The sequence below is a fragment of the Emericellopsis cladophorae genome, assembly GCF_022114955.1.
Source record: "Emericellopsis cladophorae strain MUM 19.33 chromosome Unknown NODE_7_length_695568_cov_118_814649, whole genome shotgun sequence".
NCBI lineage: Eukaryota > Fungi > Ascomycota > Sordariomycetes > Hypocreales > Bionectriaceae > Emericellopsis > Emericellopsis cladophorae.
In genome coordinates, this window is record NW_026250932.1 from 45,815 (window position 1) to 71,692 (window position 25,878).

General features: G+C 56.6%; 7 protein-coding genes across 7 annotated transcripts; 3 read left to right on the forward strand and 4 right to left on the reverse strand.

Annotated features, from left to right (window-relative positions):
- Window positions 1–1,014: 1,014 nt before the first annotated feature.
- On the forward strand, window positions 1,015–3,322 carry J7T54_005495 (uncharacterized protein; the record flags this gene model as incomplete). Its single annotated transcript, XM_051503920.1, has 4 exons — window positions 1,015–1,060; window positions 1,270–1,680; window positions 1,747–2,651; window positions 2,708–3,322. 4 exons carry the CDS (start codon window positions 1,015–1,017, stop codon window positions 3,320–3,322), a joined length of 1,977 nt encoding a protein of 658 aa, XP_051364322.1.
- An 835-nt stretch (window positions 3,323–4,157) lies between these two features.
- On the forward strand, window positions 4,158–6,992 carry J7T54_005496 (Dimethylglycine oxidase 2; the record flags this gene model as incomplete). Its single annotated transcript, XM_051503921.1, has 2 exons — window positions 4,158–6,562; window positions 6,938–6,992. 2 exons carry the CDS (start codon window positions 4,158–4,160, stop codon window positions 6,990–6,992), a joined length of 2,460 nt encoding a protein of 819 aa, XP_051364323.1.
- Window positions 6,993–7,522: 530 nt separating this feature from the next.
- On the forward strand, window positions 7,523–8,376 carry J7T54_005497 (uncharacterized protein; the record flags this gene model as incomplete). Its single annotated transcript, XM_051503922.1, has 3 exons — window positions 7,523–7,966; window positions 8,016–8,133; window positions 8,195–8,376. The coding sequence occupies 3 exons, from the start codon at window positions 7,523–7,525 to the stop codon at window positions 8,374–8,376; spliced, it is 744 nt and encodes a 247-aa protein (XP_051364324.1).
- A 218-nt stretch (window positions 8,377–8,594) lies between these two features.
- Window positions 8,595–9,860, reverse strand: J7T54_005498 (3-ketoacyl-CoA thiolase 1; the record flags this gene model as incomplete). The annotated part of the gene is made up of 1 exon (XM_051503923.1): window positions 8,595–9,860. One exon carries the CDS (start codon window positions 9,858–9,860, stop codon window positions 8,595–8,597), a length of 1,266 nt encoding a protein of 421 aa, XP_051364325.1.
- A 1,157-nt stretch (window positions 9,861–11,017) lies between these two features.
- J7T54_005499 (uncharacterized protein) lies at window positions 11,018–14,255 on the reverse strand (the record flags this gene model as incomplete). The annotated part of the gene is made up of 5 exons (XM_051503924.1): window positions 11,018–11,529; window positions 11,579–11,916; window positions 11,966–12,222; window positions 12,274–13,922; window positions 13,979–14,255. 5 exons carry the CDS (start codon window positions 14,253–14,255, stop codon window positions 11,018–11,020), a joined length of 3,033 nt encoding a protein of 1,010 aa, XP_051364326.1.
- A 489-nt stretch (window positions 14,256–14,744) lies between these two features.
- J7T54_005500 (Inter-alpha-trypsin inhibitor heavy chain H3-like protein) lies at window positions 14,745–18,342 on the reverse strand (the record flags this gene model as incomplete). The annotated part of the gene is made up of 2 exons (XM_051503925.1): window positions 14,745–16,937; window positions 17,818–18,342. The coding sequence occupies 2 exons, from the start codon at window positions 18,340–18,342 to the stop codon at window positions 14,745–14,747; spliced, it is 2,718 nt and encodes a 905-aa protein (XP_051364327.1).
- A 274-nt stretch (window positions 18,343–18,616) lies between these two features.
- Window positions 18,617–24,804, reverse strand: J7T54_005501 (Nucleoporin-like protein; the record flags this gene model as incomplete). Its single annotated transcript, XM_051503926.1, has 4 exons — window positions 18,617–20,584; window positions 20,689–24,341; window positions 24,501–24,617; window positions 24,678–24,804. 4 exons carry the CDS (start codon window positions 24,802–24,804, stop codon window positions 18,617–18,619), a joined length of 5,865 nt encoding a protein of 1,954 aa, XP_051364328.1.
- Window positions 24,805–25,878: the final 1,074 nt, after the last annotated feature.

The window sequence follows — 25,878 nt, forward strand, 5'->3', positions numbered from 1 at the left end:
CATGACTGTTTCGGGAACTGGCGAACATGAACTGCATTAGAGGCCGCTTTTAGTCCGTCTTTCTGATGCGAGTGCTGTCTGAACACAGACAGACACACAGCCGGCGAGGTGCGCATCGGCGGCATCGCTTCGATATGCGGAGTAACATGTCCGCGCAGGCAAGTTGGGGAAGATGGTGCGCGTGTCACGTTGTGTCTGGTTGCAGGCAGTAGCATCACCCCTCCCTCTTGCGCACTTGCCATTGGCTGCAAGGAACTTGGGCAAGTTGGTTTGTATCTCCTTTGTTCAATGCATCTGGAGTGGATGGAGGCGTTGGGCATCGCTGCTGGCTGGTTATTGATGGCACCAGACGGCACTGCAGCCATCGTCGTGGAGGTGCAGGAGTCAGTTGAGGACTAAGCTAGGGCCTGGCCTCACTGGGGCCCCTGCGTCGCAAGGCTCACTCGCTGGCTGAGTGCCCAAGGACGTGTGAAAAGTGAACGAGACGAGACGAGACGAGTAAAAGTCAACAAGGACAAGATAAGCAAGACGAATGTCTGTATCGCGAAACGCGTCTTATCTCGACGGCTAGCTGGATGCGGTAAAACCTGGCTGCCTGCGAGACCCCCCCCGCGCCGAATTAAAGCAGCACCCGTGACTTGACTTGACAATCAGGTTACGTACTTATTATATTATCATCACCGAATCTCACCTCCAAGGCTCATTCATCCCTCATCAGTGCCGGCTCATCGTCCATTCACCGACACCTGCACGGCGCTCGGGCGCCCAGGCTGATCCCATACGTACGAGACTCGATGAAGGATGACACCCAGCGTTGAAGATAACGGGGCGGGTCGCAGACGAAGGAGATCGCATCACGCCTGTCTGCCTTGCCGGTACGTGCCAAGGGCGCTGGCTGTCGCCACAAAGAGAAGAGCAAATGAAAGGAATCCACTGACTCTCGGATAGTCGCAAAAAGACAAGATGCCCCGGCGAGAGGCCCGCTTGCTCCAGCTGCTCCCGTCTCGGACAGCAATGCTCCTATCCACCAGCGCCAAGACAAGCACGAGGAAGTCATTCGGTACGAGAGACCACATCAAACAACACAGATGGCGCAATGACAATGACTGACAAAGCACGCAGGATGAAAGACTAGCGCACTTGGAAGAGAAGCTCGATCTCCTCCTCAGTGGCAGGTCGTATCCACGCTCCGTAGCGCAGCCCCGTGCAGACAATCTAACAGGATGCTCAGGCAACGCCGCCCCCCACACACCCGTCGCCATACATCAGAAAGCATCCATCGCGACACCTCCGAAGAAAAGTCACAGTCTGTCACGCCGCCCGCCCGCGAACAGAGCGAGCCGCTCAACCACTCGTCCGCCATCACGTTCGAGTCGGACGACTCGAGCTTGCGGCCCAGTCTGTCCGACATTGCCATTGGGGTGAGACTCTACTTTCAGTACTGTCACAGACAGCCCATCTGGTGCTTTGACCACGAGGATGTCCATGACTGCGGCGCCATACCGGAAGAGCTGGCCTGCAGCATCCTCGCGCTGACGTCGCGCTTCCTGGACAACCGCAGCCAGCTGCAGTTCCACGGGGAGACGGCCAAGACCCTCATCATGCTACGCATAGCAAACGGCACGGTAGGCCTCGGAACCGTTGAGAGCTTGTGTCTGTTGTCTTACTCGTCTTTCGTAGGTATGTTCTCGCTCCCATGCACATGCACGTCCCATGTCCGTGACCCGTTGGCTTACCATGTGGAAGATGGCAACCACCATCTCGGCCAGTTCCATCTGGGCCTTGCGTTCCAGGTCTGCCGCTCCGCCATGCTGGACCTTGAGTCGTCCTACCGGATGGACGACCCGCTACAGGAGAGGAAGAAGCGGTGCTTCTGGAGCCTCCAGCTCTTGCAGCAGTGCTACGGTCGCCAGGATGGGGTGTTGAGCCTGCCTAGCGACATATGGGGCCCCCTGTACGCGCCGAGCAACGGCGGCAGCACAGAGCTGGATCCCACCGTGCCACCGTTGCCGCGAGATGAGCTCGGCTGCGCGGGACCGCACGAGAGTGGTATATGGAACACTGGCGTGCATCTCGCGTGGGTCTGGAGCCAGGTGAGGAAGTATGTCACGGACTGCGCGCACAACGTCCTGCGCGAGCCCTGGCGGCGCGACTCGCCCTATGCCAGGGTCATCTCCGACTTTATGGAGATTGAGAACAGGATACCAGTGTCCCACCGGTACGACACGGCCAAGTTCTACAAGCGGAAGGTCGAGGAGATCAAGGTCAACCGGGACTACTGGGCACCGTGGCTGAGGGAGCAGTTCACGTACCACGCCATCCACACGGTCATGAACCACCCGTTCATCTACATCATAGGGGCACAGCACAACCCCAATCTCGCGATACCCAACACCTTTTGGAAGCGATCGTCCGAGCTGGCGCTGCTGCACGCAACATGGATCGTCCGCATGATTGACATGGTGGTGGACAAGCAGGTGCCGCTGGCCGATCCATTCTTCGGACACGTCGCGGCGATCGCGGCGACGGTGCATCTATACTACTGCTGCGCCGCGGCCGCACGATTAAAGCACAAGTCGAATGCCGACTTTACGAAATGCAGGAGGTTTCTCAAGAACTTTATCCCTTACTCGGCAGCGTGTGCTGGACTGGTATGGACATCCGACAAGCGTATGATGGGAGAATGAAACGCTGACAATGACTACAGGACAGGAACCTCGACAAGATGACGCGCATGGCGGTCGGCCCTGAAAGCATGGATGTCGAGGACTGGATGCCTTCCAAAATCTACCTCAGCATCCCCCTCATGTGGGAAACGCTACGTTTCACCACAGAACAAGGATCGCTCCCGAACCAGAGTGGAGGCATCCTGGACGGCTCACTGATTCCCCCCATGTCCCACGAGGACACAGACGAGGACTCGACCATTGAGATCATCGTCGCCACATCGCCAGAGATCATCATCAACACGGCCGAGGGCGGGCAAGAGGCGCCCTCCTTCTCGCACCGCGGACCGGGGCAGTCCTCGAGGAGTGCGGCATGGAACAGCCAGAACATTGTCAACTCGGGAAGCAATCAACAGCCACAGCACCGCGGAGCAGGCGGCGGAAGCAGCAGCGGCGGTGGCGGTGGTGAAAAGCACGGGGAGCAGATGGACTTTCTGAGCTTCAACTTTACGCCCTGGCTGTACGCCGACTCGGCGCAGTTTGCCAACATGGGCGACATGGGATTAGCCGACCCGCAGCCTGCGATGCCCGAGGACAGGGGCTCTGCGTGGTGGCAAGGCGAGAACTTTAGCAATATCATGTTCAATCATTTCTGAGGGGGAGAGCGCGTGTAGAGTAGAAGCGTTGGCATTTTGGAGTTTCTTGTATGTTGGACATGATACATATATGCACTGTAGACCAGGTTAAAAGGACGTACGTCCCTGGACGAGCATTGTCACAAACGTAGCCACATTCTTTGATTAACAGACATGACACCAGTGTTGGGGGAATTCGTGTTAGTCGAGTACGAGCAAGCGCATTGGGGAGGATGGCCGAGATCGGACCTCCTAGGCTTAAGTTCCAGCAGCGCGTGTTGTGTAATCCGTCCAACATGAATGGACGGGGTCGACTGCCTCAACACCTTCACATTGTCGCCGAATACAAATTTGGCCACCTTACAGCATGACGCCTGACCGCTACCGACGAACCAAGACCTGTGCTGCTACACCCCGTCGTTCATCAGCCACCCTCCCGTGTCCTCCATCCTCCGTCCAGCACGAAGCCAGCATGCACTTCTCATGGGGATCTTCACCTGAATTTGGAGAACTTCTACCCCGCATTCTAGTCTAGACCCCTTCTCTGATATCATACCTACAGGTATGCAGCCCCCCTGCCCTGAAGCAACGACACGTCCTGGACCACAATCAGGCGGCCCTCGCGCGCGCACGGCGCCGGTGCGCAGATGCCGATCACGTGAGCGCATCGCCTCTATAATCTCATGCTGATCAGATAGACATCGTGATCAAGGATAAGGAGATGATATGTTGTTGGTATCATTGATCTTAAGAAGCCGTTCAACATGGTGCACTAGTTAGTCATTGCCATCCCCCTGACATCCAGCCTGGTTTGGCTGCTTGCCTTTGTCTTTCACACACACAGACACACCTCACAATGACGATGGACAAGCGCGTGGTGATTATCGGTGCCGGCATCGTGGGCACAAACCTGGCTGACGAGCTCGTCTCGCGGGGGTGGACGAACATCACTGTCGTGGAGCAAGGACCGCTTCGCATGCCCGGTGGCTCGACTTCACATGCTCCTGGTCTGGTGTTTCAGACCAATGCTTCCAAGAGCATGACCGAGTTCGCCAAATACACCGTCCAGAAGCTCCTGTCCATTGACTGCTTCAACCAGGTGGGCGGCCTCGAGGTCGCAACGACGGCGGAGAGAATGGAGGAACTTCAGCGCAAGCACGGCTACGCCACGTCCTGGGGCGTTGAGACGCAGCTCCTGACCACGGACGAATGCGTCGCGCTCTATCCGCACCTGAGCGAAGACGTCGTCTTGGGCGGTTTCCACATCCCGAGTGATGGTCTCGCGCTCGCAGCGCAGGCTGTCCAGCGCCTGATTGAGCGCACTCGCAAGGTGGGCGTTCAGTATCTCGAGCACACGCCTGTCACTGGCTTTGTCAAGGACGACGACACCATCACAGGGGTGATCACACCCAATGGGACGATTCAGGCAGACATTGTCTGCTCTTGCGCTGGCTTCTGGGGCGTCGAAGTGGGCGCACTGGCAGGCGTGCCCATCCCTCTTCAGCCCATGGCCCATCAGTACGTCAAGACGACTGCCGTGCCCAAGCAAAAGGGGCGCAACCCAGAGCCCAACGGCGCCACACTACCCATTCTGCGCTACCAAGACCAGGACTTGTACTATCGAGAGCACGGAGACCGGTATGGAATCGGGTACTATGGTCACAAACCCATGCCCGTCACCGCAGCGTCTCTGGGCCCGACGGCAGAGAACGTGAGTGAGAGCAACATGCCCTCACGACTAGCATTCACCCCGCAAGATTTCGAGCCAGCATGGAAGCTCACACAGGAGATGCTCCCCGCGCTGCGCGACAGCGAGGTCGCAGAGGGCTTCAACGGCATCCTGTCCTTCACCCCGGACGGCGGGCCCCTCGTGGGACGCGCCCCCAACCTGGAGGGCTTCTATGTCGCCGAGGCCGTCTGGGTCACCCACTCGGCCGGTGTCGCCCGCTCCCTCGCCGAGGTCCTGACGACGGGCAAGTCCACGATCGACCTGTCGGGCGCCGAGCTGTCTCGGTTCGAGGACATTCAGCTCGCGCCCGATTACGTGACCGAGACCTCCTCGCAGGACTTTGTCGAGGTCTACGACATTATCCACCCCCTGCAACCCAGGGAGTCTCCGCGCGACCTGCGGGTGACGCCCTTTCACGCTCGACAGAAGGAACTGGGTGCCTTCTTCCTGGAGGCGGGTGGCTGGGAACGGCCGCAGTGGTACGATGTTAACGCCAAGCTTCTCCGAGACCTCCCGCCCCGGTGGCAGCCACGCGAGCGCGACGCCTGGTCGAATAGGTTCTACTCGCCCACCACGGCCGTCGAGGCGTGGAAGACGCGCACGGCCGTCGCAATGTACGACCAGAGCCCCATCCGCCGCATCGAGGTGTCTGGACCGGGCGCAGAGAGCTTGCTGCAGCGCCTCGCGACGGGCGATGTGTCCAGGGATGCTGGTACGATCACTTTCGCGTTGATGCTGGATGACCACGGTGGTGTTCGCAGCGACGTGTTTGTCGCGCGGCTCGCAAAGAACCTGTATCAGCTGGGCGCGAACGGCCCTACGGATGTGGCCTACTTGACACGGGAAGCTCGCTTGCAATCGTCGACCGATCCCCGACGCTTCGCGCAAGTGCGTGATATCACCGGTGCCACTTCCTCCATTGGACTCTGGGGACCTCGCGCCCGGGAGGTCATGGGGTCGTTGAGCTCGGACAAGCAGCTCGCTGACCTTTCACCCATGAGGGTCACGCGGACACACATTGCGGGACTGCCTGTCTTGATGCAGAGCATCTCTTTCCTGGGTGAAGCTGGGTGGGAGATTCAGACCAGCGCCGAGAACGGTCTGCGGTTGTGGGATGCAGTGTTCCAGGCTGGTCAAGGTCATGGCATCGTCGCTGCAGGACGAGGTGCGTTCAACGCTCTGCGCATGGAGAATGGCTTCCGTTCATGGGGCGCCGATGTGACCACCGAACACAACCCGTTCGAGGCTGGGTTCGCTGATGCGGTGGACACCTCCAAGGCAGACTTTGTCGGTCGTGCTGCGCTGGTGCGGCTGTCCAAGGCGCCTCTGACCAGACGTATTCGCTGTTTGACACTGGAGACCGCGGGGACGGTGATGATGGGCAAGGAACCGGTCTACCTTGACGGACAGGCGGTCGGGTACGTGACAAGTGCAGCCTTTGCGTACACGGTCGGCAGGCCGATTGCGTTTGCCTACCTGCCGAATGAAGTCAGAGAAGGGTCGAGAGTCGAGATTGCGTATTTTGGGAGAAGGTATGCTGCGACTGTGGGCAAAGGGGTGCGGCCAGAGCCTGTGGTTGACACAAACGTTCAACATGGGGTCAGAGAGGCACGGCTGTAGAAACGACGTTGCATTAGACGTCGAAGGGGGTTACGAAAGTATGCATTTTGCTATAGTACGATGTAATGACGATATATGAACACACTCAACACCAAATGCTTTCAGAATGTTTGGGCCAGGAGCCAGCACACGTGTGCCCCGACAGGCTGGAGTGCCGTCGACTTCATGTTAGAAGAAGCCTCGACTCTGATCTGCCTTGCGCCTGTCGTAATCTCAACAAAACTGGCAACCCCTGTCATCCATTGGAATCAAAACCGGACGCAAGGGGTTTGTCGACACCCAAATAGGCAGCTCCATGCTACGCTCCAGTTCCCCCGCGTGGACGGCATTGGCAAGTTCTAGATCGCTCAGGAGTGCCGTATTGAGCGTTTCTTGGCTGTCTTGGCATGGGGAAGGGCTTCGATGCGTTTGACACCATCTTCATGCACTGAGACGTGACCTCCCCAAACGGGGTCGTAGGCCGTGCGTGTATGTATGTATGCGACGCATCATCGACGAGCGGAAATCTGTTGCCGCTCGTGGGTAGTATTCCTACTGTAGGCCACGATGAGATCCATCTATGCAGGTTCGTGGACAAAACAATAGTTCCTCGTGCGTCCGCTGGACAATGTCGCAGTCGCACACTCCAGGTACAAATAATGTCCGAATCCGACATCTTGGGCCGAAGGCATCGTGGGAAAGGTCAACTATTTGATTGCTCAGGGACACATGCTCATGTGCTTCCCGGGCATGTGATTTGTACATCACGATTGGTCTTTCTTGGAACCATCTATATAACGACCAAACGCGCCCTCTGATGCTACAGAACCCAACTCGCTCACCCTCGACCAGTTCCCGCGCAAGTACCACTCTCTTGTACACACTCTCTGATCATGAAGGTCACCCAGGTCATCCTTGCTCTCTGCGCTGCTGGCTGCGCCGCTGCCGCCCCCGTCGAGGCGGAGCTTGACATTGCCTCCCTCATCGAGGCTGACGCAGACTTCCCCCTCGCCGAGCTAGAAAGCTACTACGAGAAGAAGCGCAATGAGAATGTCTCGGGTCTCCAGGCCCGCCAGTACACCGGCAGCACCTCCAACGAGCTCATCGACGGCACAGCCTGCCGCGCCGTCACCCTGATCTACGCCCGCGGCACCGGCCAAGCCGGCAACATTGGCGACCCAGCCGCTGTCGGCCCCCTGTTCTTCAACAGCCTGGCCTCGCGCATCGGCCGCACCAATCTGGCCGTCCAAGGCGTGACGTACCCGGCCAACGTCGCTGGCTTCCTTGCCGGCGGCGACGCGGCTGGCAGCAGGACCCTCGCCTCTCTCGCGCAGAGGGTATGATTCCAAGTCTCCCATTCCATGGACTTGACTGACTCCTTAGCAGGCTGCGACCCAGTGTCCCAGGACCCAGATTGTTCTCAGCGGCTACAGCCAGGGCGCTCAGCTTGTGCACAACGCTGCCGCGCAGCTCTCGTCTGCTGTGACCAACCGCATCACTGCTGGTACGTCTAGTTCAGGCCAGGCTCATGTATCGAAAAAGACACACGGACTGACACGTTATAGTCCTCACCTTTGGCGACCCCAAGCAGAACCAGCCCTTTGGCTCCATCCCTTCGTCGCGCACGCGCGTCATCTGCCGCGCTGGAGACACGATCTGTGCCGGCAGCATCATTCCCAACGGGGCGCACACGCGGTACCAGGAGAACGCTGCGGACGCTGCCGCCTGGGTGGCTGCCCGCGTCTGAGGGCGAAGGGCGATGCACGGAATGGGTGGAAGTTGCCATGACATTGTAATGATTTGATGAATTTGACAGTCTTTATTTCGCTCTCCGAGGCTGTCCCACCAAGCAGCGCAAGATAAAGGGGTCCACGCTGCCCCATGTACACATGCATCCATGAAGATCGGAGCTATTCTAGCCATCTTTGTATAAATTACAGCTCGGACGTGCTCACCTCTCTTTCCTTACTCGCGCACGTACAAGCCGGCCATGCCCATCCCAGTGCCAACACACATGCTCGCCACACCGACCTCACCACCGTCCCTCTCCAGCCCATGCAGCAGAGTACTCGTCATTCGCGCACCCGTAGCGCCCAGAGGGTGACCAAGCGCAATCGCCCCGCCGTCAGGGTTCACCCTGCCCTTTGCCCACTCCTCTTCGAGACCCAGCTCCCTCACGCAGTGAATGGCCTGGCTGGCAAAGGCCTCGTTGATCTCCCAGCGCTGCACATCGCCATTGTCAAGCCCAACCTGCTTCAACAGTTTGGGGATGGCGAGAGCCGGTCCGATACCCATCTCGTCAGGGGCACACCCCACCGTCACAGCGTTGACAAACTTGCCGATAATGTGCTGGCTCAGCCCCAGCTCCGTCGCCGTGCTACGTCGCATGAGCAGCGTCGCCGCCGCGCCGTCTGATACCTGACTCGAATTGCCAGCTGTCGAGGCACCGTCCGGCCTGAACGCGGGCTTCAACTTTGCGAGCGCCTCGAGGCTGATCGAGTCTCGGATGCCGTCGTCGTTTTGCGCTGTAATGGTCTTCTCGTCGCCGACCTGGTTCCCTTGCTTGTCCATCTCCTGGAACCGAGTTGTCACGGGGACAATCTCCTGCGCAAAGCTACCGTCAGCGCGTGCCTTGGCTGCGCGACGGTGCGACTCGACGGCAAACGCATCCTGATCACCGCGCGACACGCCGTACCGCTCTGCCACGTTCTCCGAGGTGATGCCCATGGACATGACGCAGTCTCTCGCGTCCTTGACGGGGGACTCCTTGAGGGCAGGCCAGTAGTGCTCCGGGATGGCGCGACTCCCATAGTTCCTGGTCATGCTCTCCATACCAGCCCCGATGCCCACGCTGATCATGCCCGTGCGGATCTGCGCCGCGACATTGGCAATCGCCTGCAGCGACGAGGAACACGCCCGGTTGACGGTGTAGAGCGACGTGGTGTGCGGGTAGCCGACGTGGTTCATGGCCATGCGACTGGCCTTGGAACCGCCCAGCTCCGAGAGCACGACGCCCACGGCGACATCCTCGATGACGGCCGGATCGATCCAATCTGTGCCGTGGGTGTCGAGTGTGGCGCGCAGGACGGTGGAGAGGAGCTCTTCCGGGTAGGCATCTTTCAGCTGGCCCTTGTAGGAGCGGGTAATGGGCGTGCGCAGGGAGGAGAGGACGACGACGTCGGAAGGCGCCTTTGTGAGGACGGCCTTGATGCCGTTGGGTAAGGATGACATGGCGACGGTCTGTGGGGGTGGATTGACTTGAGGTGAGGTGAGAACGAACCTTCTGTGATGAGGTACAAGAGCACGATTATGTATGTGCCGGTATGGTTGGGCGGCGGCCGGTTAAGGAATCACCCGCACCAAATCGAGAGTCGTCCGGCGGCGGATACTGTGGCGGACACCGTCGTCGTGCTGAGCTTGTAGGCCACAGATACGCTGAACAGTCTGTGGATGAGATTTCAAAGATGCGAATCGACTTTTGTACCAATGTCTGAGCTCTTTACGAATTGAATGATGCTTCTGGGCTATGTTGCGTCGAAGAATGCCGCAGCCTGGCGCATGCACGTACTGTGCGCTACCCCAGCTTCCAGCCTGGAGTCCTAGACCCACTCGGCACTCGATCACGGCATTGCTCGGCTGCCTTCATTCGGGACATGGTATAATGATACGTGGTGATGTCGTTCCTCGATAGTGGTCAGCCAGGAGGAGTGCCAGGTATCAGTTTGCGACAGCGATGAGAATGGCCGTAGCGCGACGGATCTGGTGATGCTAAACATTAATGTATCTGGCTACCCTAGGCCCTTTTAGCCATAATTTCAGGTTGGGAGAAGATCAAGGCTGCAAGCGTCCATAAAGTATAGTGAGCCTTAATGTAGGCCTGAAATCCAATTCCATTTGCTTTGTATGCATTGTACATTACATGTAGTCAGTCGCGCTGGTGGGATTGTCTGCCATGACGTTGACTGCCCTGAAGATTTCAATTATGTTGTATGTCTTATCGCACACGGCGCGAAGAAACACCCAATTATAAAAGAGAACTTTGAAATTTAAGCATGGGATTCGAAGTAGTCATTCTCATTGTGTCTCATCTGCTGCTACTATCCTTCTTGTGTTCCAAGCAAAAGGTCTCATAAAAAGAACTCCACTCCTTGCTACCGCGAACTTCTGCCTGTCGAGACATACAGACCAAGCTGGATGTATCTGCGCCGCGAGATGCGGAGCCTCAAGCCAATCTTGACTGCGAGTCCTGAAATATGTCGCTGTAAACAACCCCGGGTACAAGCAATGCCCTTTTGAAATCCGATGGTCCGTAGCCCCTGAAGAAAAACCGCACCACCCGGAACCCATGCGAGACGGCAACGTCAAAGGACGAAAAGATGTGCTCTACCTCACTCATTATTCGTATCCCCTTCCGTCTTGACTTTGGCTGTCTCGTCTGACTCATCGTCACTGCTTTCGTCACTGCTTTCGTCACTGCTGTCATCATCGTCCGAGTCATCCTCGTCATTCTTCTTCTTCCTGGCTGCGGCCTTTCGCGCTTTCAAGTCCTCCTCGAGAAGCTCAGGGGGGATTCTGACATCTTTCAAAAGCATGTGCTCGGCGACTTTGGGAGATTGCCAGTCCTTCCTCCAGGCGGCGAGTGTGTCCTGGACACGAGACTGCACGGTGAGCTTGTCCGAGGTCGTGCAGTCGCCGAGAAGGTTGTCGATGAACAGGAAGACGCCCGTGGAGACTCGCTTGACCAATTCATCGGCGAGTTGCTCCAAGTCGCTCTTCAGCACCTTCTTCTTCTTCTTGTAGTCGTCGCTCATGGCCTTGACGGTGCCATTGAAGATGTCGGTCGCGCGTCTACCGACAAATTGCTCGACATACTCACGACGGCGCAGATAGGATTTTTGCCCTGCAGCACATTAGTACGTCCTCTCAGCAGATGGGTTGGTTTGTCTCACCTGTAATCTCCGTTTCCATGTACTCGAAGCACTTTCTCAGAAGTCCGAAAATGTAAGCATGCGCAGCACCCAGCACATCCACGCTCTGCCGGAATGCATCGAGTCTCTGGGTGATCTGTGAGAAGATCAACTTGCGGTTTGTCACGACGTCCGACTTTCGCTCGTCTAGGTGATGCGAGAGTGTCGCGTCAAATGACTGCGCAACCTCTGTCAGCTTTTTGAAGTGTGCTTCGAGGGCCTGCTTGACGTTGGCTTTGCGCTTATCCCAGAGGGCGGGGATCTTGGTGTTGACACTGTGGTTGATACTGGCTGACATGTCAAGAATGATGGGTCGATACCTAGGAGAAGTCAGCAAGGCGATACACCCACGCAGGGGGGCGTTCTTACAGCTTGGGTATCCAGTCGTACTCAATGTCTGGGTTCGCGGCTGGGGAGTATGGACCCCCCTTCCGCTTCACCACCGCCAGATATGAGTTCCAGCGCAGTGTCACTTTAGATGTCTCGTCTTCAGGAAACTTCAGGTGCCATCGGCTTGCGATGATCTTCGCACGGGGTCGGAACTTCCTCTTGGCTGTTGCCAAATTCTCAAAGGGATCAACACTTGTTATCTCTGCAAAGAGTTCGCGCAGTTCCTTGGCACTATCCTGGAGAGTATTAGACAATCAACACAGCGGCGGCTTGGTGGTGATACGTACAGCCAGCAGTTGCTTGCCCTCTTGCTTCAGAGCTTCTTGGAGTCCTTTGTAGTCGACGTTGATGCGCAAGTCCGATTGGCAAGTCTTGGACCAATTGTCAATGCTATTCATGCACTGGAGCAGGCGCTGAATTGTCACGTCCAGATGCTTCTCTCGGCGCTCCGCCGTCGCTTTACAGATCCACTGGATCATCTGGGGGACGCCTGTGTACCTCTCCGTCGGAAAAGACAGGTTGCTGTCATTGCCGTTGCGCAGTCTCCAGAACGCCTGGGAACTTGTGGCGTGAACGGCCAGGGTGCTCACGTGTTCTGGCTCTTCAAGGTCGCCGTCCACCGTGGTCCGGCGTTGTCGACGCACAAAGCCTTCCTGCATTCTCTCAGCGACGGCGGTGTTTCGCGTTACTGTCGCCCAATGGCGCAGATGCAGCATCGCATTGTCAACGATACCCTGAAAGGGTTTTGCGTCCTCTCGAAGACTCCCAATTTGGTGCTCTCCAGATTCGATTGTAGACTTGACCCCCTTGATCTCCTTGTCGGTGGCACCGCCATTGGCCGTGCCTGCGTCTGTCTTGAGCTTCCTTTTCAGCTTCTTGAGCTGAGATGCGAGCCTTTTGTTTGCCTTCTCGATGAACTTCTCGCTCCCTATAATACTGGCAATCTTTTCTTGGGCAGCTTTCATGTCTGCCATGTGCTTTTGGACATAGTGGTCGTGCTCGGCTGCCCTTGACCTCTTGACGTATGAATTGATGTCCAGGTCGTCCATCTTGGTCAGCACAACACCGAACGCATGCTGGTTTGTTCCAGCCGTCAGACGCGCTCGCATCTCTTGAGAGTCATTCAAAAGCCTCAGCGTTGTTCTCTCGTCGGCCGCTCGCTGGATAGCAGCGACAATCATTGTGACCTCGAGCTTTTTGTGGAAGTCACTGGCAACTTTGACGCGGCTCTCTACCGCATCGCCGACTCCAGGAAGGTCAACAAGACAGATTCCGTGGCGTAAGATCTCGCTCCGTATATAGACGTTGACATTGCAGATGAGCGGCCACATGGCTATATCGCTGCCGCCCAGGACCGACGTAGTCGCGTCGAGGTACGGTTTGATCTGTTTGGCCAAGTCCTCACCAGTCGCACCTCTCAACTCGATTTGTCGTGTCTTGAGGACATTGATGAGGCTTGGGTTTGTTTGTAGGATCGTCTGAGCCATGTCGGCGAGCTTCTCCTCGTTGCCGCAAGCCAGGACAGAGCGTCGAATATCGGCCTCATCCAGGTTCCATACTGCGCGGATTTTGTCCATGCCGTGCTTGGCCTCGGCTGCGGCCACTGCTGTATCATTGATTCGCTCGTCCTCCTTTAAGTAGCTGGTGTCGTTAGCTATCGAGACCATGCTCTTGATTGCCTGTAGAGTGCCGAGGATCTGCAGTTTGATCTCGCTCAGGTCCTGGAAGAAGACTTCGGCGCGACACTCATGGCCGGGCTCCATGTCGTAGTTCCATGCAACCTTGCAGCACACTGCCGTTGCGGCTCTTTCGTGTCCCGAAGGCAACAGCTCGTACTCGCCGAGCATGGCATTGAGCAAGGAAGTTTTGCCAACGCCAGTCTGGCCCACGACGCCTACAAGTACTTGAAAATTCCGGTGACTCTGCAGTGTCTCGTCTATCCAAGGTCAGTCGTGGTACGACGATCGACGTTGCCTCCAGTATTCAACTCACCAGCCTCCGCTATCCATGATTTAAGTGCTGCCTTGAGGGGGGGAGGCGCGCCGGCATCATCCGCGTGTTGTTCCAAGAGGTCAGTAAGCTGGTCCACATGAGCCACGGCATTCTCAACTGCGGTCTCCTTGAGAGCAATTCTTTCGGCAATCGATTTGTCTTCCGCAATATCCCAAGCAAAAGATGTTGTCTCTGCGGAATCCCTGGACGTGTCGTGCTTCTGTTTCTTGGCACGTCCTTGTGGCGGCATGGTGCCGTTGTTCGACGTTTCAGCCATGGCTGTCAATCGTAACTTAGCTCAATCTGTTGAAGGGCTTTTGGAGCTTTGAAGAGATAGAGAAAAAGCAAACGAAATCTGCTGTGAGATTCTAGGGATGAAGAAGAGTTTTCTCTATGTTGGAGTGGGAGGAGAACATCAACTGCAGGGCACAGTTATATACCTGCCCGGCAGGCTTCAGCGAAATGTGTAAGCTGCGAGAACTGATGCAGGGACTGCTAATGAAGTTCATCAGGAGTTTCAACATCAGATGAAAGGAGATTGCGTGAACTGTGTACTCAAAATCACAGAAACCTCGCTGTCTTGTAGCGCGCCTATTGCATCGGATCAAAGACTCACCGCTGTCGCCAACCGCAGGAAGAAACTTGGACAGCAACCCGCCCTGAGTGGCCTCAGTGCTGCCATTAAATACATTGCCCAAGACACCAAGTCCGTGTACATGACCATCCATGTTACGCATTCTCATTCTTTAGCGTTCAAGGACCCCTGTCACGCAGCACTGAACCCCGTGACCAGTCCAGTCCGACCATCCCTATGGACTCCACTGCCAACAACAACCCCCTTTTTGCGCAAGACCGACTTCAACTCTGGCAGGCCGCTGTTCTCGCGACGCAACTGCACCATCGCCTTGACAACCCTATGATAGTCTCCAAAGAAAGCATGTGCTCTGATGTCCGAGCCCTCGATCAGCCCGTGGCCCAATGTGACACCCCACATACCGCCAACGCGAATGCCATGAGCCCTCACGTTGTCATCTCTCTGTAGCATGATCGAGTAGATGGAGCCAGTGTATCGGACCGCGCCCTCGGCGCAGGACGCCGGGAAAACCCATGTCTTCTCGTCCTTTGAGATGGGATGCCACGGCGTGACCAGGACACCATTCACCAGGCAGAGAGTTTCCCCTTGTACTCGCGTCTTGAGGACGACAGACACCTTGCGCGGCCCCGCTGGCGTCTGCACTTTGACGCCTCGTTGGAGCTTCCTGATAGGCACGGTGCGTCCCGAGGCGAGTTCAACTGGCGTCGAAGCTGCAAAACACACTCCACGAGGGTTATTGTACGACGACATTGAAAATGAGGCTGCTTTCGGGCCCCCTTTCTTGCTCCTCAAAATTGACCCGTAGCCACTGCGACTTCGTGTGCTACCGCCCTGCTCCTGTATTGCTGGCTCGGGTGGAGGCAATCGGTCAAATGCAGAGTCGAGGTGCTTCCTGCATTCGATAAAGAGTGCGCTCTCGGTGCCGTACTGGAGCGGTCCTGGGTCTTTGAACGAGTTGCACTCCTGGCGCACGTGGGCGTTCATCAGGGAGGGGATGTAGTGCTGACCCCATCTTTGGAAGTATTCTGCATTCTTGAGGGCCAAGGAAACTTGACCGTGCGGACTCTCTCCTACAAGATCCGTTATGAGCGAACTGTTCTTCTCATCAGAGTACTGCTTTGCTGGCAGCACCTCGAGTAATTGCTCGAGCTCCTGCTGCTTAGCGGGCAGATCGTCGGGCGAGATCACACGGTGTTCCTCGATCTTATTCAAGTGGAACAGGGAGCTCAGAAATTCGCATATCCGCGCGCGAGACTCGTGGTATGCCACAATGTCGGCGGCGATCTCAGACTCGGCCATCATACTGCACTCTGCCGCGAGGGTCACTTGCTCATTGGCCCCGGTGGCCTTTGGGGTCGGGTGGACAGCCTCGTACAGAAGCTTGGCCTTGATGACGGCATTGTCTTCAGAGACAAGGGCATCCTTCTTCCGCGCATTTTCCACGTTCAGAAAGACGTCCTTTGACTGCCCGTACAATAAGCTGCCAAGGGGAACCCGGAGGCGCATGTGTGATTCTTGTTCACAAGGCGCCTGCTGATCCACTGTTGGACCTGTCGAGACGTTGACGGCCAGAGGATACGTATAGTCCAGTTCCAGCACGGCATTGATGGCGTAGGTGGACTGCATGTTGGCGATGGCGTGCACAAAGACAGTCCCAATCATGCCGGCGTCGGGGATAAAGGCGTAGCTGCCGCCGCCGATCTCGGCAATCGACTTGAGCAGTCCAGAGTCGAGGTCGTAACCGAAACCGAACGTGGAGATGGAGGCGGGCAGCGGTAGCATTTCCCGTAGCTTGGGCACGAATCCCGCGGCAGGGTTCATCTGATTCGGCATGCCGTCGGTCAGCACCATCATGGACGGCACCCTTGAACTGGCCTCAGCGTGCTTGAAGACATCTAAGCCGTGGAGCAATCCGTGCCAGAGATTCGTGGACAATATGGGGTGGACGATGTTCTGGATGCGGTCCCACGTGAGCTTCTTGTTGTCCTCTGTCATGACAGTGAGACCTTGGATCGTTTGTGCGCGGGAATGGAAGGTGACCAACCCCAGGCGATCACCTTCATCCAAGGTTTCGATGATTGTCCGAGCCGCGTGTTTGACCAGGTCCAGAACGTTGAGACCCGTACCCTCGGTTTCCCCCGGGACATTCGCCTCAACACCCATACTCCCCGACACGTCGATGACCAGAACAATGTCGCATGGTACATGCTTGACTTGTTGGGCTGGCGCTTTGGGCGGCTGAACCTTGACGAGCAAGGCATCGCGCGATGGCAACGCATGTATTTGAAGAGCATCATCTTTGTCGGGGCTGTGCTTTTCTCTGACGGGGAGTTCCACCTCCGCGTTGTTGGTAAAGAGGATTCTCTGAGGCTAGTCAGTCATTTTCATGGTCACCATTCAGAGACCAGCAGCTCACCATCGCGACATATGTCTAGTTTTCCGTCGTGCAAATTTCATAGATATCCGAGAGAACAACAAAACGAGCGCCTGCGGTCAGCTCTGGCGACCAATGCTGGACTATATACATGTATGTCAGCATCGGCGTGACGGTCGTCGGTGAGTCTATGTCAGCGTGACACAGCGGCAGAGGATGAGACACTGGGCTGCGAGCTGAAGCCCAGACAGCCACCTTGGGGACTACATAGTAGGTAGCCCGATGCAGCTCGTGCCGCAAGCCAATTAGGCCTTGTGTGGATGATGAAGAAAGTTGGCCAAGACGCCAGAAGTGTCAGTCATTGGGACGCCGTCCGTGATGGCGGGGAGCTGACATTGGCTCCAAGCGAGGCAACCGCTGAATGCCGGGTGACCCAATCGTTCTCCGACTAGCGTGGTGTGATTTCTGGCCAAATACACGTACGTGGTCCGCTTATTTAGGCAGGCAGACCGGGTCAGACGCAGCCCTGCCAGGCAGACAGTGAGGCAGACGCGGATGCTCACATGGCGCTGACTCGTCTCCTCGGCTGGAGCAACCCAACAGCGGGTGTCAGCTCCAATTCATTCCAAGCTGTTACGCAAGCGAGTCCGGGTGTTTGCCTTTTTACCTAATGTACGGATACACGGATTGTAAGCAGACCAAGAGCATCGACACTTGGACACTTGGACACTTGGACACTTGGACACTTGGACACTTGGACACTTGGACACTTGGACACTTGGACACTTGGACCGCCACGACGTGGTGATTGTACTCCTATTGTCCCCCCTCCTCCCGACGCCCACCCCAGAACCCCTTCCCGTAGCTCACCAAGATCTCTTCCCCCTTCCTGATAGCCCCCTTCTTCTCGTCCGCTTTCCCAAGCACCCAGAAGCCCACAATCAATTGTCCCCACTTCTCGCTCCAGCCTACACCAAACTCTGCGTTTGGCTTGTCTTTCACGCCTCGGTAGTCATTAACAAATCTAGCCTCGTTGCCCTGCAGGCTCGCATCGACGGCCAGGTCCGCCTCACGGTCGAGCCACAGATCGTAGTCCGAGTGGGGATCAGTCGTGGACGACGTGTGCGTCCGCCCGAGATACGGCACGATGAAGGTGCCTGGTCTGAGATCACGCGTGGCGAAGAGACCGCATTGCCCGCAGGCGGGATGTGTCCCTGTGGTGATGGCTTGTACCTTGACTAGAGGGCAAGGTAGAGATGTTGCTGATGCGGGCACAGTGGGGATCGAGGGCGGCCGAGTCTTGAGCACCACTTGATGCGTCGCTGTGAGCCCTTTGTCGTGTGATGGAGCCGAGACGTAGCGCAGGGTAGGGGGCCAGTTCTTCGGCGTGGACATGGCGATGCTGAACTTGTTGCCAGTCAAAGACCTAACCCATAAAGCTACTTGAGCACGTACAGTGGAATACAAGGCTGAGTCATCCGTCGCGACAGCAGCATGCAAAAATGGGATCATGCGACATAGCACAAGGTTCTCTGATAGCCTTCGCCTCGAGCTATCTATCATCATGCTACGAATTATAATATATACAATCTTAAAAAGCAAAAACGAGCTGCAGACCCCTTCCTTTTCCCCCTAGCTGCTAAAGACAACATCTTACATGAACGGCTCCTCAGTGCGACATGACCTCCCTGTATTGCTCCATCCCCAAATCCACCGAATACGCCAGCAGACGATCCTGCGTCAACGGCAGCTTGAGTATCCTCGATCGAAAGTCGGCATCCTGAGATTCGTAAGCCACATACTCGGAACTCGAGAGACCTGAGGTACTCACCTGCTGGTTTCTAGTCAACTTGACAATCTCCTTGGCGGTCTCGTTCGCCATATCTGACAGAGCGGCATAGCGGATAATATTGTCACCAGACACATGCTCGTTCTGCAAGCCAGCCAAGAGCTTCTCTATCACCGACCGAGGAGCCGTTTCACCTCGGCTGCGGTGCTGCACCAGTGTCAAGAACAAGCTGTAGATGCTACCGCCCTGGTGCCACTCGGGAACCAGGTGTAGGTGCTCATCAAACTGCGACAGCAGAGCCGCCAGGCTGGCGTAGTCCCGCTCGATGATTGCCTGGGGCGCAACTTTGGTCGTCAGCACGTGGTGGCTCTCGGAGAAAGCGCCTGCCTTGACAAGACATTGTACCTCCGCGGTGGGATCTTGCTTGACGCTGCGCATGTATATGGCGAGGGCCTCCCAGATCCATGCGGAGGGGATTTGGTAACGGTCCGCGAGAAGGGCGAAGGTGTCGGAATCAGGTTCAATCAGACCAGCGTGGCGACATAGATGGTCTTGAATAGCCTTCTTGCGGGCAGAGGCGTCGCTCAAGTGAAGCAAAACGAAGGTCGCCTCAAGCCACTCGCCAGCGCTCGTCAGTTGCGCGGCATACGAGATGGTCGCGGCATCAGCCTTCTCCGCATCGTTCTCTCCAAAATTGACCTTGCCAGTGGCACAGAGTGCCACGCCAAGCTGCCAAGTCAGCCTCATATCGAGAGGGGACAGCTGCGAGTTCTCCGGACGCAGGACGGCTTCGAGGTCGGCACTGGGGTTGGCATAGATTTGCATCAGTCCCCACATGAGGTCCTGGCGGTGATGGGCATCGTAGTCGTACCACAAGGCATCGATGCCCTCCTCCATATACCAAGGCTTAGGTAGGTCTTCGCGGTCTTGATCGATGTCCTCGGCAAATAGCTTGATGGCTTCCGCAGGGTTCTGACTTTGCGACATGCCGTACCACAGGCGGAGACCAAAAGCCTGTTTCCAGTTGAGGCCAAACCTCTTCGAGATAACAAAGGACTCGACGCGATCCTCCACGGGGCCGTTCTTCATGCCATCGCAGACACTGGGGTTGCCGGCGAGTAGCTCGTAGATGGCCCGAATGGGCTCGGAGAACTCGGACAACATCTTCGAGTCACGCCACCCCTTGACCTGCTCTCGCATATTCTCCTTGGCTGAACCACCGGTGCCAATGAGCGGTACCATGGTTGCCAGGTGAAAGTTCTGCCCCTCGAGAAGGTATCTACAGGCATCTGTGATTCGGTGTCCGGCCAGGGACGCGACGGCCTTCTGCTCTTTCGATCCAGCAAGACCAACCAGCACCGAGGAGGCCTGATCAACCAGATCCTTCCAGAAAACTGACAAACGGGCCTTGCGCAGGCTGCCAGGCTCGCTTTGCTCATCAAAGAGAATACTGGCAAGCTCCCAAGTCCGCTTCTCGTGCAAGCTTGAAGAGTCGCTCATGTTGCGGTGGTGGAACACATCCTGCACGCTTGACGCACGAAGCTGGGCCAACGGCACGCCGTCTTGTAGAGTGACAACAGTTAGCTTGTCTTGGTTCTGAAGAAGCGTCTTCGAGGAAACGGTCGAGAATTTGCCCAGTCGTAAGGTCTGGTGGGAGCTTTGGATGGACGATTTATGAAGCGTAACGATATCGGAGACTTCGCGCAGGGACCGTCGCATGTGTTGGGGTCCATTGAACCGAGGGACCACGAGAGTCTCCCCTGGTCCCCATCTCGGGCAGCCACCGTCGTGGAAAGCTTGCTCTTCTTCATCGATCACAATGGCCTTGTCGTGTCGGGCGTACGGGAACTAGAATAGAACAAAAGTTTAGCATTTTTTTCTCACACTACAATTAGGTACATGATTCAATCTAGAGCCCCATGATAACTTCAAAGTGCGACGAGGGTACCGACCTGAGGGAAGCCTTTTGCGACCGAGACGGAAGACCGCAAATTTGGCGCCGCCGTCTTCGGCTTGGGTTGAGGCCTCTCGAACAATGAGTTCATGAGATCGATGCTTGTCGCGAAACCACGTCCTTTGTCAGCGCCGACAGTGTTCGCTGCAAAGGCATCCTTCCTCTGTGTTGTGTTCCTTTTCCAAATAGACGACTTTCTCAGATCGACGTCGCCTGCCTCCTGCTCCGTAAAAATGTCGAGGCCTGTTTGACGGGTGGGCGAGGCGTCATTGAGTTCTTTGAGCATTCGACGGTCTCTCTTGGCCGGGCTGACCGTTTTCTTCAGCATCTCGGCCCAGTCGTCGCCGTCTGCGACTTCAAGGTTAGCAGGGCCCGCCGACTCCTTTAGGGCCCTCATCCTCGCACGGAGGACGCCGCCAGGGGTGCCCTTTGCGTGCTCCTCATGGTCATAGTCCTCCTCTGACGAAACAGAGTCATGCTCCGCGGCAAGATGCTGTCCGGCGATAGAGCTCGTCGACTCTTCATCGGACACGTCATATCCTTCACTCATGGGCTCGGCCTGCTCCTCCTCGAGGGAAAGCCAAACGTCATTCTGTGCAGGATCCGCGGAGCTAACCCCTAAAAAAGACTCCTTCGGTGCTGCAGCCTGGTTGTCCGTAACGAGCATGTTCACGTCGGGCTCGTCGAAAGCGCCCGGCAAACCGCGGGATCGCCGGAACTGAAAGGTGTCATCTCCAATGGAAGAAGACATCGACGCGTCCAGAGCAAGGTGCTGAGACTCGGTCAATGCGTTCGGATCTTCCTGGGGTGGCATCGTCGACTCTTCTTCGTCGTCGTCGTCGTCATCATCCATGCCATACGTTGTGAAGTGGTCGACAGTGAACGTCCACTCACCCGTCCTCGGGTCATAATGCTCAAAATGGGTGTCGGGCATGCTCTTCAGCTTGCTGATGTGCTTTGCCAGTTTCCGATCATCTTTGGTGATCTTCCTGTCGCGACCAGCCCGGGCCCATGCCTGCTCCAGCTTGATACGCGAGGGGACATTGAGACCGTGTCCAACAGGTGGCTTCTTATGGTTCTGAGGGTAGACGGTAGCCGAACGAGGTTCCAATACAATGACGCCTCCGCGAAGCTCGTCAACCGAGAAGGCGCTGATATCAACGGGCTGGAGGAATTGAACATGGCCGACGTTGACACGGCCAACCTTGAGTTCTGGGACCTTGGCACGCTGGACTCGGTTCAACTGCTCCAGCTCGTCAAAGGACGGGACAGACCAGTACTCGCCAGGGACAAGGTCATCGACGCCAGCTGAGGAGCGTCGGCCGGGAGTAGCCGTGTTATCCTCCTCCTCAATCATAGAAGAGTCGACATCGGGGGTGGAAGAGGATTTGCCACTGAAGATGCGGTTTTGACGAGGCGTTTCGTCAGCCTGGGCATCCTGTTCCTCCTCGGCCGCTGGAAGAGCTCCGCGCACAGGTTGCTCGTCGCCAGCGTCCATCGTGTCGAAGCTGACCCGCTTCTGAACGACCTTGCGCTGGTTCGATGCCGCCTCAATGGCTGGTCTCTCCTTCTGTGGCGTTGAAAAAAGATCGGTACGGAGATCGCGGTTGATGACTAGCTTCTTCGAGCCAGTGCTACCGTACCATCGTGACCCATTGGTGGTGGTGCCGATACCGGCAGGTGACAGTGCGCTTTCCTCGTTGGCAAAGCTCCGGCGAAGGTTGCTCACTGACACGCTCTTGCTCAGCGACCCACTGGAGCTCGCTCCGAGCAAGCTGCGACCGGCCGTGCCTGGTGTGGGGGCTATACTACTAGCAGGACTACCACCAGGGGTACCGTACGTGCTATAGGAGAACCCGAAACCGCGCTTCTGCGGTGTGGAAGAACGAGAGGCAGAGGCAGGAGCTAGCTTGTACATTGGCAGGATAGAGCTGCGCTTGGGCTTGGAGCTCGCGTTAAGAGGCGTCGCAAGCGGACCAGGGTTGGCAATCTCGTTGCCACCAACATTGGTGAATAGTGACGGACTGCCATACGCCGAAACGTCGTTGAGGTTGGCCGTCAGACCTTGCGGAGCACTCTGAGAGCTGCCCAGCATAGAGTTGCCCATGCCCTGATTTTGTTGGTTCGTGCTGCTACCGAACATGCCTCCGCCGGTACTTTGGTTGGTTTGGCCGCCGAACATTCCTCCAGTGTTCTGAGCGGTGCTACCGCCAAACAGGCTGGGTTTCTGCTCGTTGCTCTGGTTGTTATTTGCATTGCCAAAGAGCCCTCCACCCGTATTGGTCTGCTGATTGGCGTTGCCAAAAAGACCGCCACCGGTGGTATTTTGCTGGGCGGGCTGTCCGAAGACACCGCCACCAGCAGGCTTGTTACCAAACAAACCACCGCTAGTGTTAGTGTTACTAGCACCACCGCCGAAGGCATTTGTCTGTTGTTGGTTGTTGTTGGCGTTGCCAAAAAGACCACCGCCAGCACCAGTATTGCTCTGCTGCGTGGTGCTGCCGAATAACCCTCCGGGCTTTTGCTGGTTGCCCCCGAAAAGACCTCCGCTGGATTGCTGCGAGGTGTTTTGATTCTGTCCGAAACCACCAAATGCGCTTCCTGTATTCTGTTGTTGGGTGTTGTTGTTCGCACCCCCAAAGAGGCCGCCGCCCGTGTTACTTTGTTGGGTATTGCTGCCTCCAAACAAACCACCGCCTGTATTGGTGGTGTTGGTGTTTTGGCCAAAGGCGCTTGTTGTATTACCTCCGAAGCCGCCTGTAGTGTTGTTGGTCGACGAACTGCCGAAGAGACCTCCCGCCGGTTTGTTCTGGTTCGTGTTCCCGAACAGACCACCGCCAGTGGTTCCACTGCCGCCGAAAGCCGAAGTATTGGTATTGTTCGTCGCGCCAAAACCGCCACCAGTGTTACCAGCTCCGAATCCAGTGCTCTGGGGTTGGGAAGCGGTGCCTGAGCCGAAAAGACCGCCACCTGCTGGTTTACTGCCAAATAGGCCTCCTCCAGTAGCGGTGTTGCTCGTGCCAGCACCGAACCCAGTCTGGTTCGACTGGCCGAAGGTGGATGAGTTCGTGTTATTGGCCGATCCAAAGACACCTCCGGTGTTGCTCGTGGTGGCGTTGTTGCTACCGCCGAAGAGACCCCCGCCAGTGCTTGGCTGTGTCGTCGTGTTTGCGCCGAAGCCTCCTCCTCCAAACCCAGAGCTCACGCCGAAAGCGCCGCCTCCGCCAGCTGCTCCGTTACCATGGCGGCGGCCCTGAGCGTAATCAGCTAGTCGGAGCTCGTCGCTGGACCACTTCTTGTAGGGGTCTTGAAACAGAATATTTTGGAACGAATTCGTCACGGAAGAATTCGCCTCCTTTTCGGTGTGCGCCTGGAAACTGGTTCCAGCTGTCCCAGGGGGCGTGTCAGTACTTGCGCCCAAGGTGCCGCCACCGCCGAAGCCGCCACTTCCAAAGCCAGTATTGGTGGTTGCTGTTGCGTTGTTACCGGCGCCAAACAAACCCCCCGTAGTACCGGTGGAACCAAATGCTGGCTTTGACGCATTGCTGCTGCCGAACAATCCTCCCCCAGTGTTGCTGGCAGCGGCGCCAAAGCCACCCGTGTTGGTCGTGCTATTGTTTGCGGTAGCTCCGAATCCTCCGAAGGCACTGCCTGTGTTTTGTTGTGTACCACCACCGAAAAGGGATCCGCCTCCGAAAGCTTTGTTGGCACCGAACCCGCTCGTGTTGCCGGTGTTGCTGTTCGCGCCGAAGCCGCCACCCACATGACGTGTTAGTAGGGCATCGCATGGCAAACATGTAGCAGACATACCTGTTGAGGAACCAAAGCCTCCGCCTGTGTTGGTCGTCGCTGCGCCTCCGCCAAACAGACCACCGCCAGTGTTGGTGTTGGCAGTCTGGCCAAAAGCTGAGCCCCCACTACCAAAGCCTGCAGCCAGATGTGAGTTCCTTTGTTTCTGGTGCTCTGTGGTAGGATCGTTCGACTTACCACCAGTTGTAGTGTTGTTGGTATTGCTCGCGCCAAATCCACCGAAACCACTGGATTGGGCGGTGTTGTTAGTGTTGTTGTTGTTATTGTTCGCGCCGAAGCCTCCAAAGCCTCCAAAGGCCGACATGGCGCTGTCGGGTGGTCGCGCGAAGCGAAATGGAGCTCAGGCTGCGACTAGGGCGATGGGTCGTCTATTCGCGGATATCGAAGACGCGTTGACGAGGTTAAATTCGCATTCGTAATGCCAAATTTCGTGATTCTTAATCGTAGACAGGCGTGTGCGCGTGAGAAGCGCAAAGCAGGTGGATGGAATCGTGCTGGTGACACGTCCGCCCAGCGCAGGGAATTGAGCTTGTTGACTGAGAGTCAGACAACCAGCGCAACTAAAAAATTGTGAAGGGACAGAAAGGCAGGATGATGAGATCGGTCAAGGTACGAGAATCAACGCGTCCTTTTTGTCCTGAGCAAGAGGTGAAGTTGACCTAGGTCGGCCTCTGCAATGGGGTCAGTGGTGAGGTAAGCTTTTTTCGTCGGACGTAGATTAGCAGTGGCAGGCTTCACTCGCGTTGTAGAGCTGCGGCAGTCGCTGACTAAGATAAGCTCGCCAATCGCAGTTCCCCAATAAGCTGATCACCACAAAGTCCCTACTGCGTGCGCAAGCTGCCTGTTCTGCCTGTCACGAGACCTGCAAATGGTGCTCTGTTTTTGTCAGCAAGGCAGACTGCGTTTGACAGACTGTTGTAGCTCTTCCATTGTCACACGCCAACCACTTCTGGAATAAAGTACAGATTCATAAGATTTCATAGTTTTTCTCGTCAAACAGGCAAGTTCAGAGTCTCATCCAGCGCCCAGGAGCTGTGATAGAAAGCTTTGTGGTCTCATGTGTTGATTGAGGTTGGTGGCCAGCGACACCAGACCTGAGTGAGCACTGGGCTGGCTGCTGGAGTTCAATAACGCGCCCAAGCCGTCAAAGACACGCGCCAGGTCATTGCACCATTGGACGCGTCGCATTTGTCTTGAGCAATCGCGGACTCTTTGTTCTCTGGGCAGACTCCACGACAAGAGATTCGCCTCAGATTTGTTTGTCTCAAACAGTCTCTTCTCACTAAGCAACGGCTGCAACTCAACAAAGGTACCATCTTTCTATCACTGCCCTGTTGGCAAACCCCGGCCGCCGTGGAATCAGCTCCCAAGGCAGTCT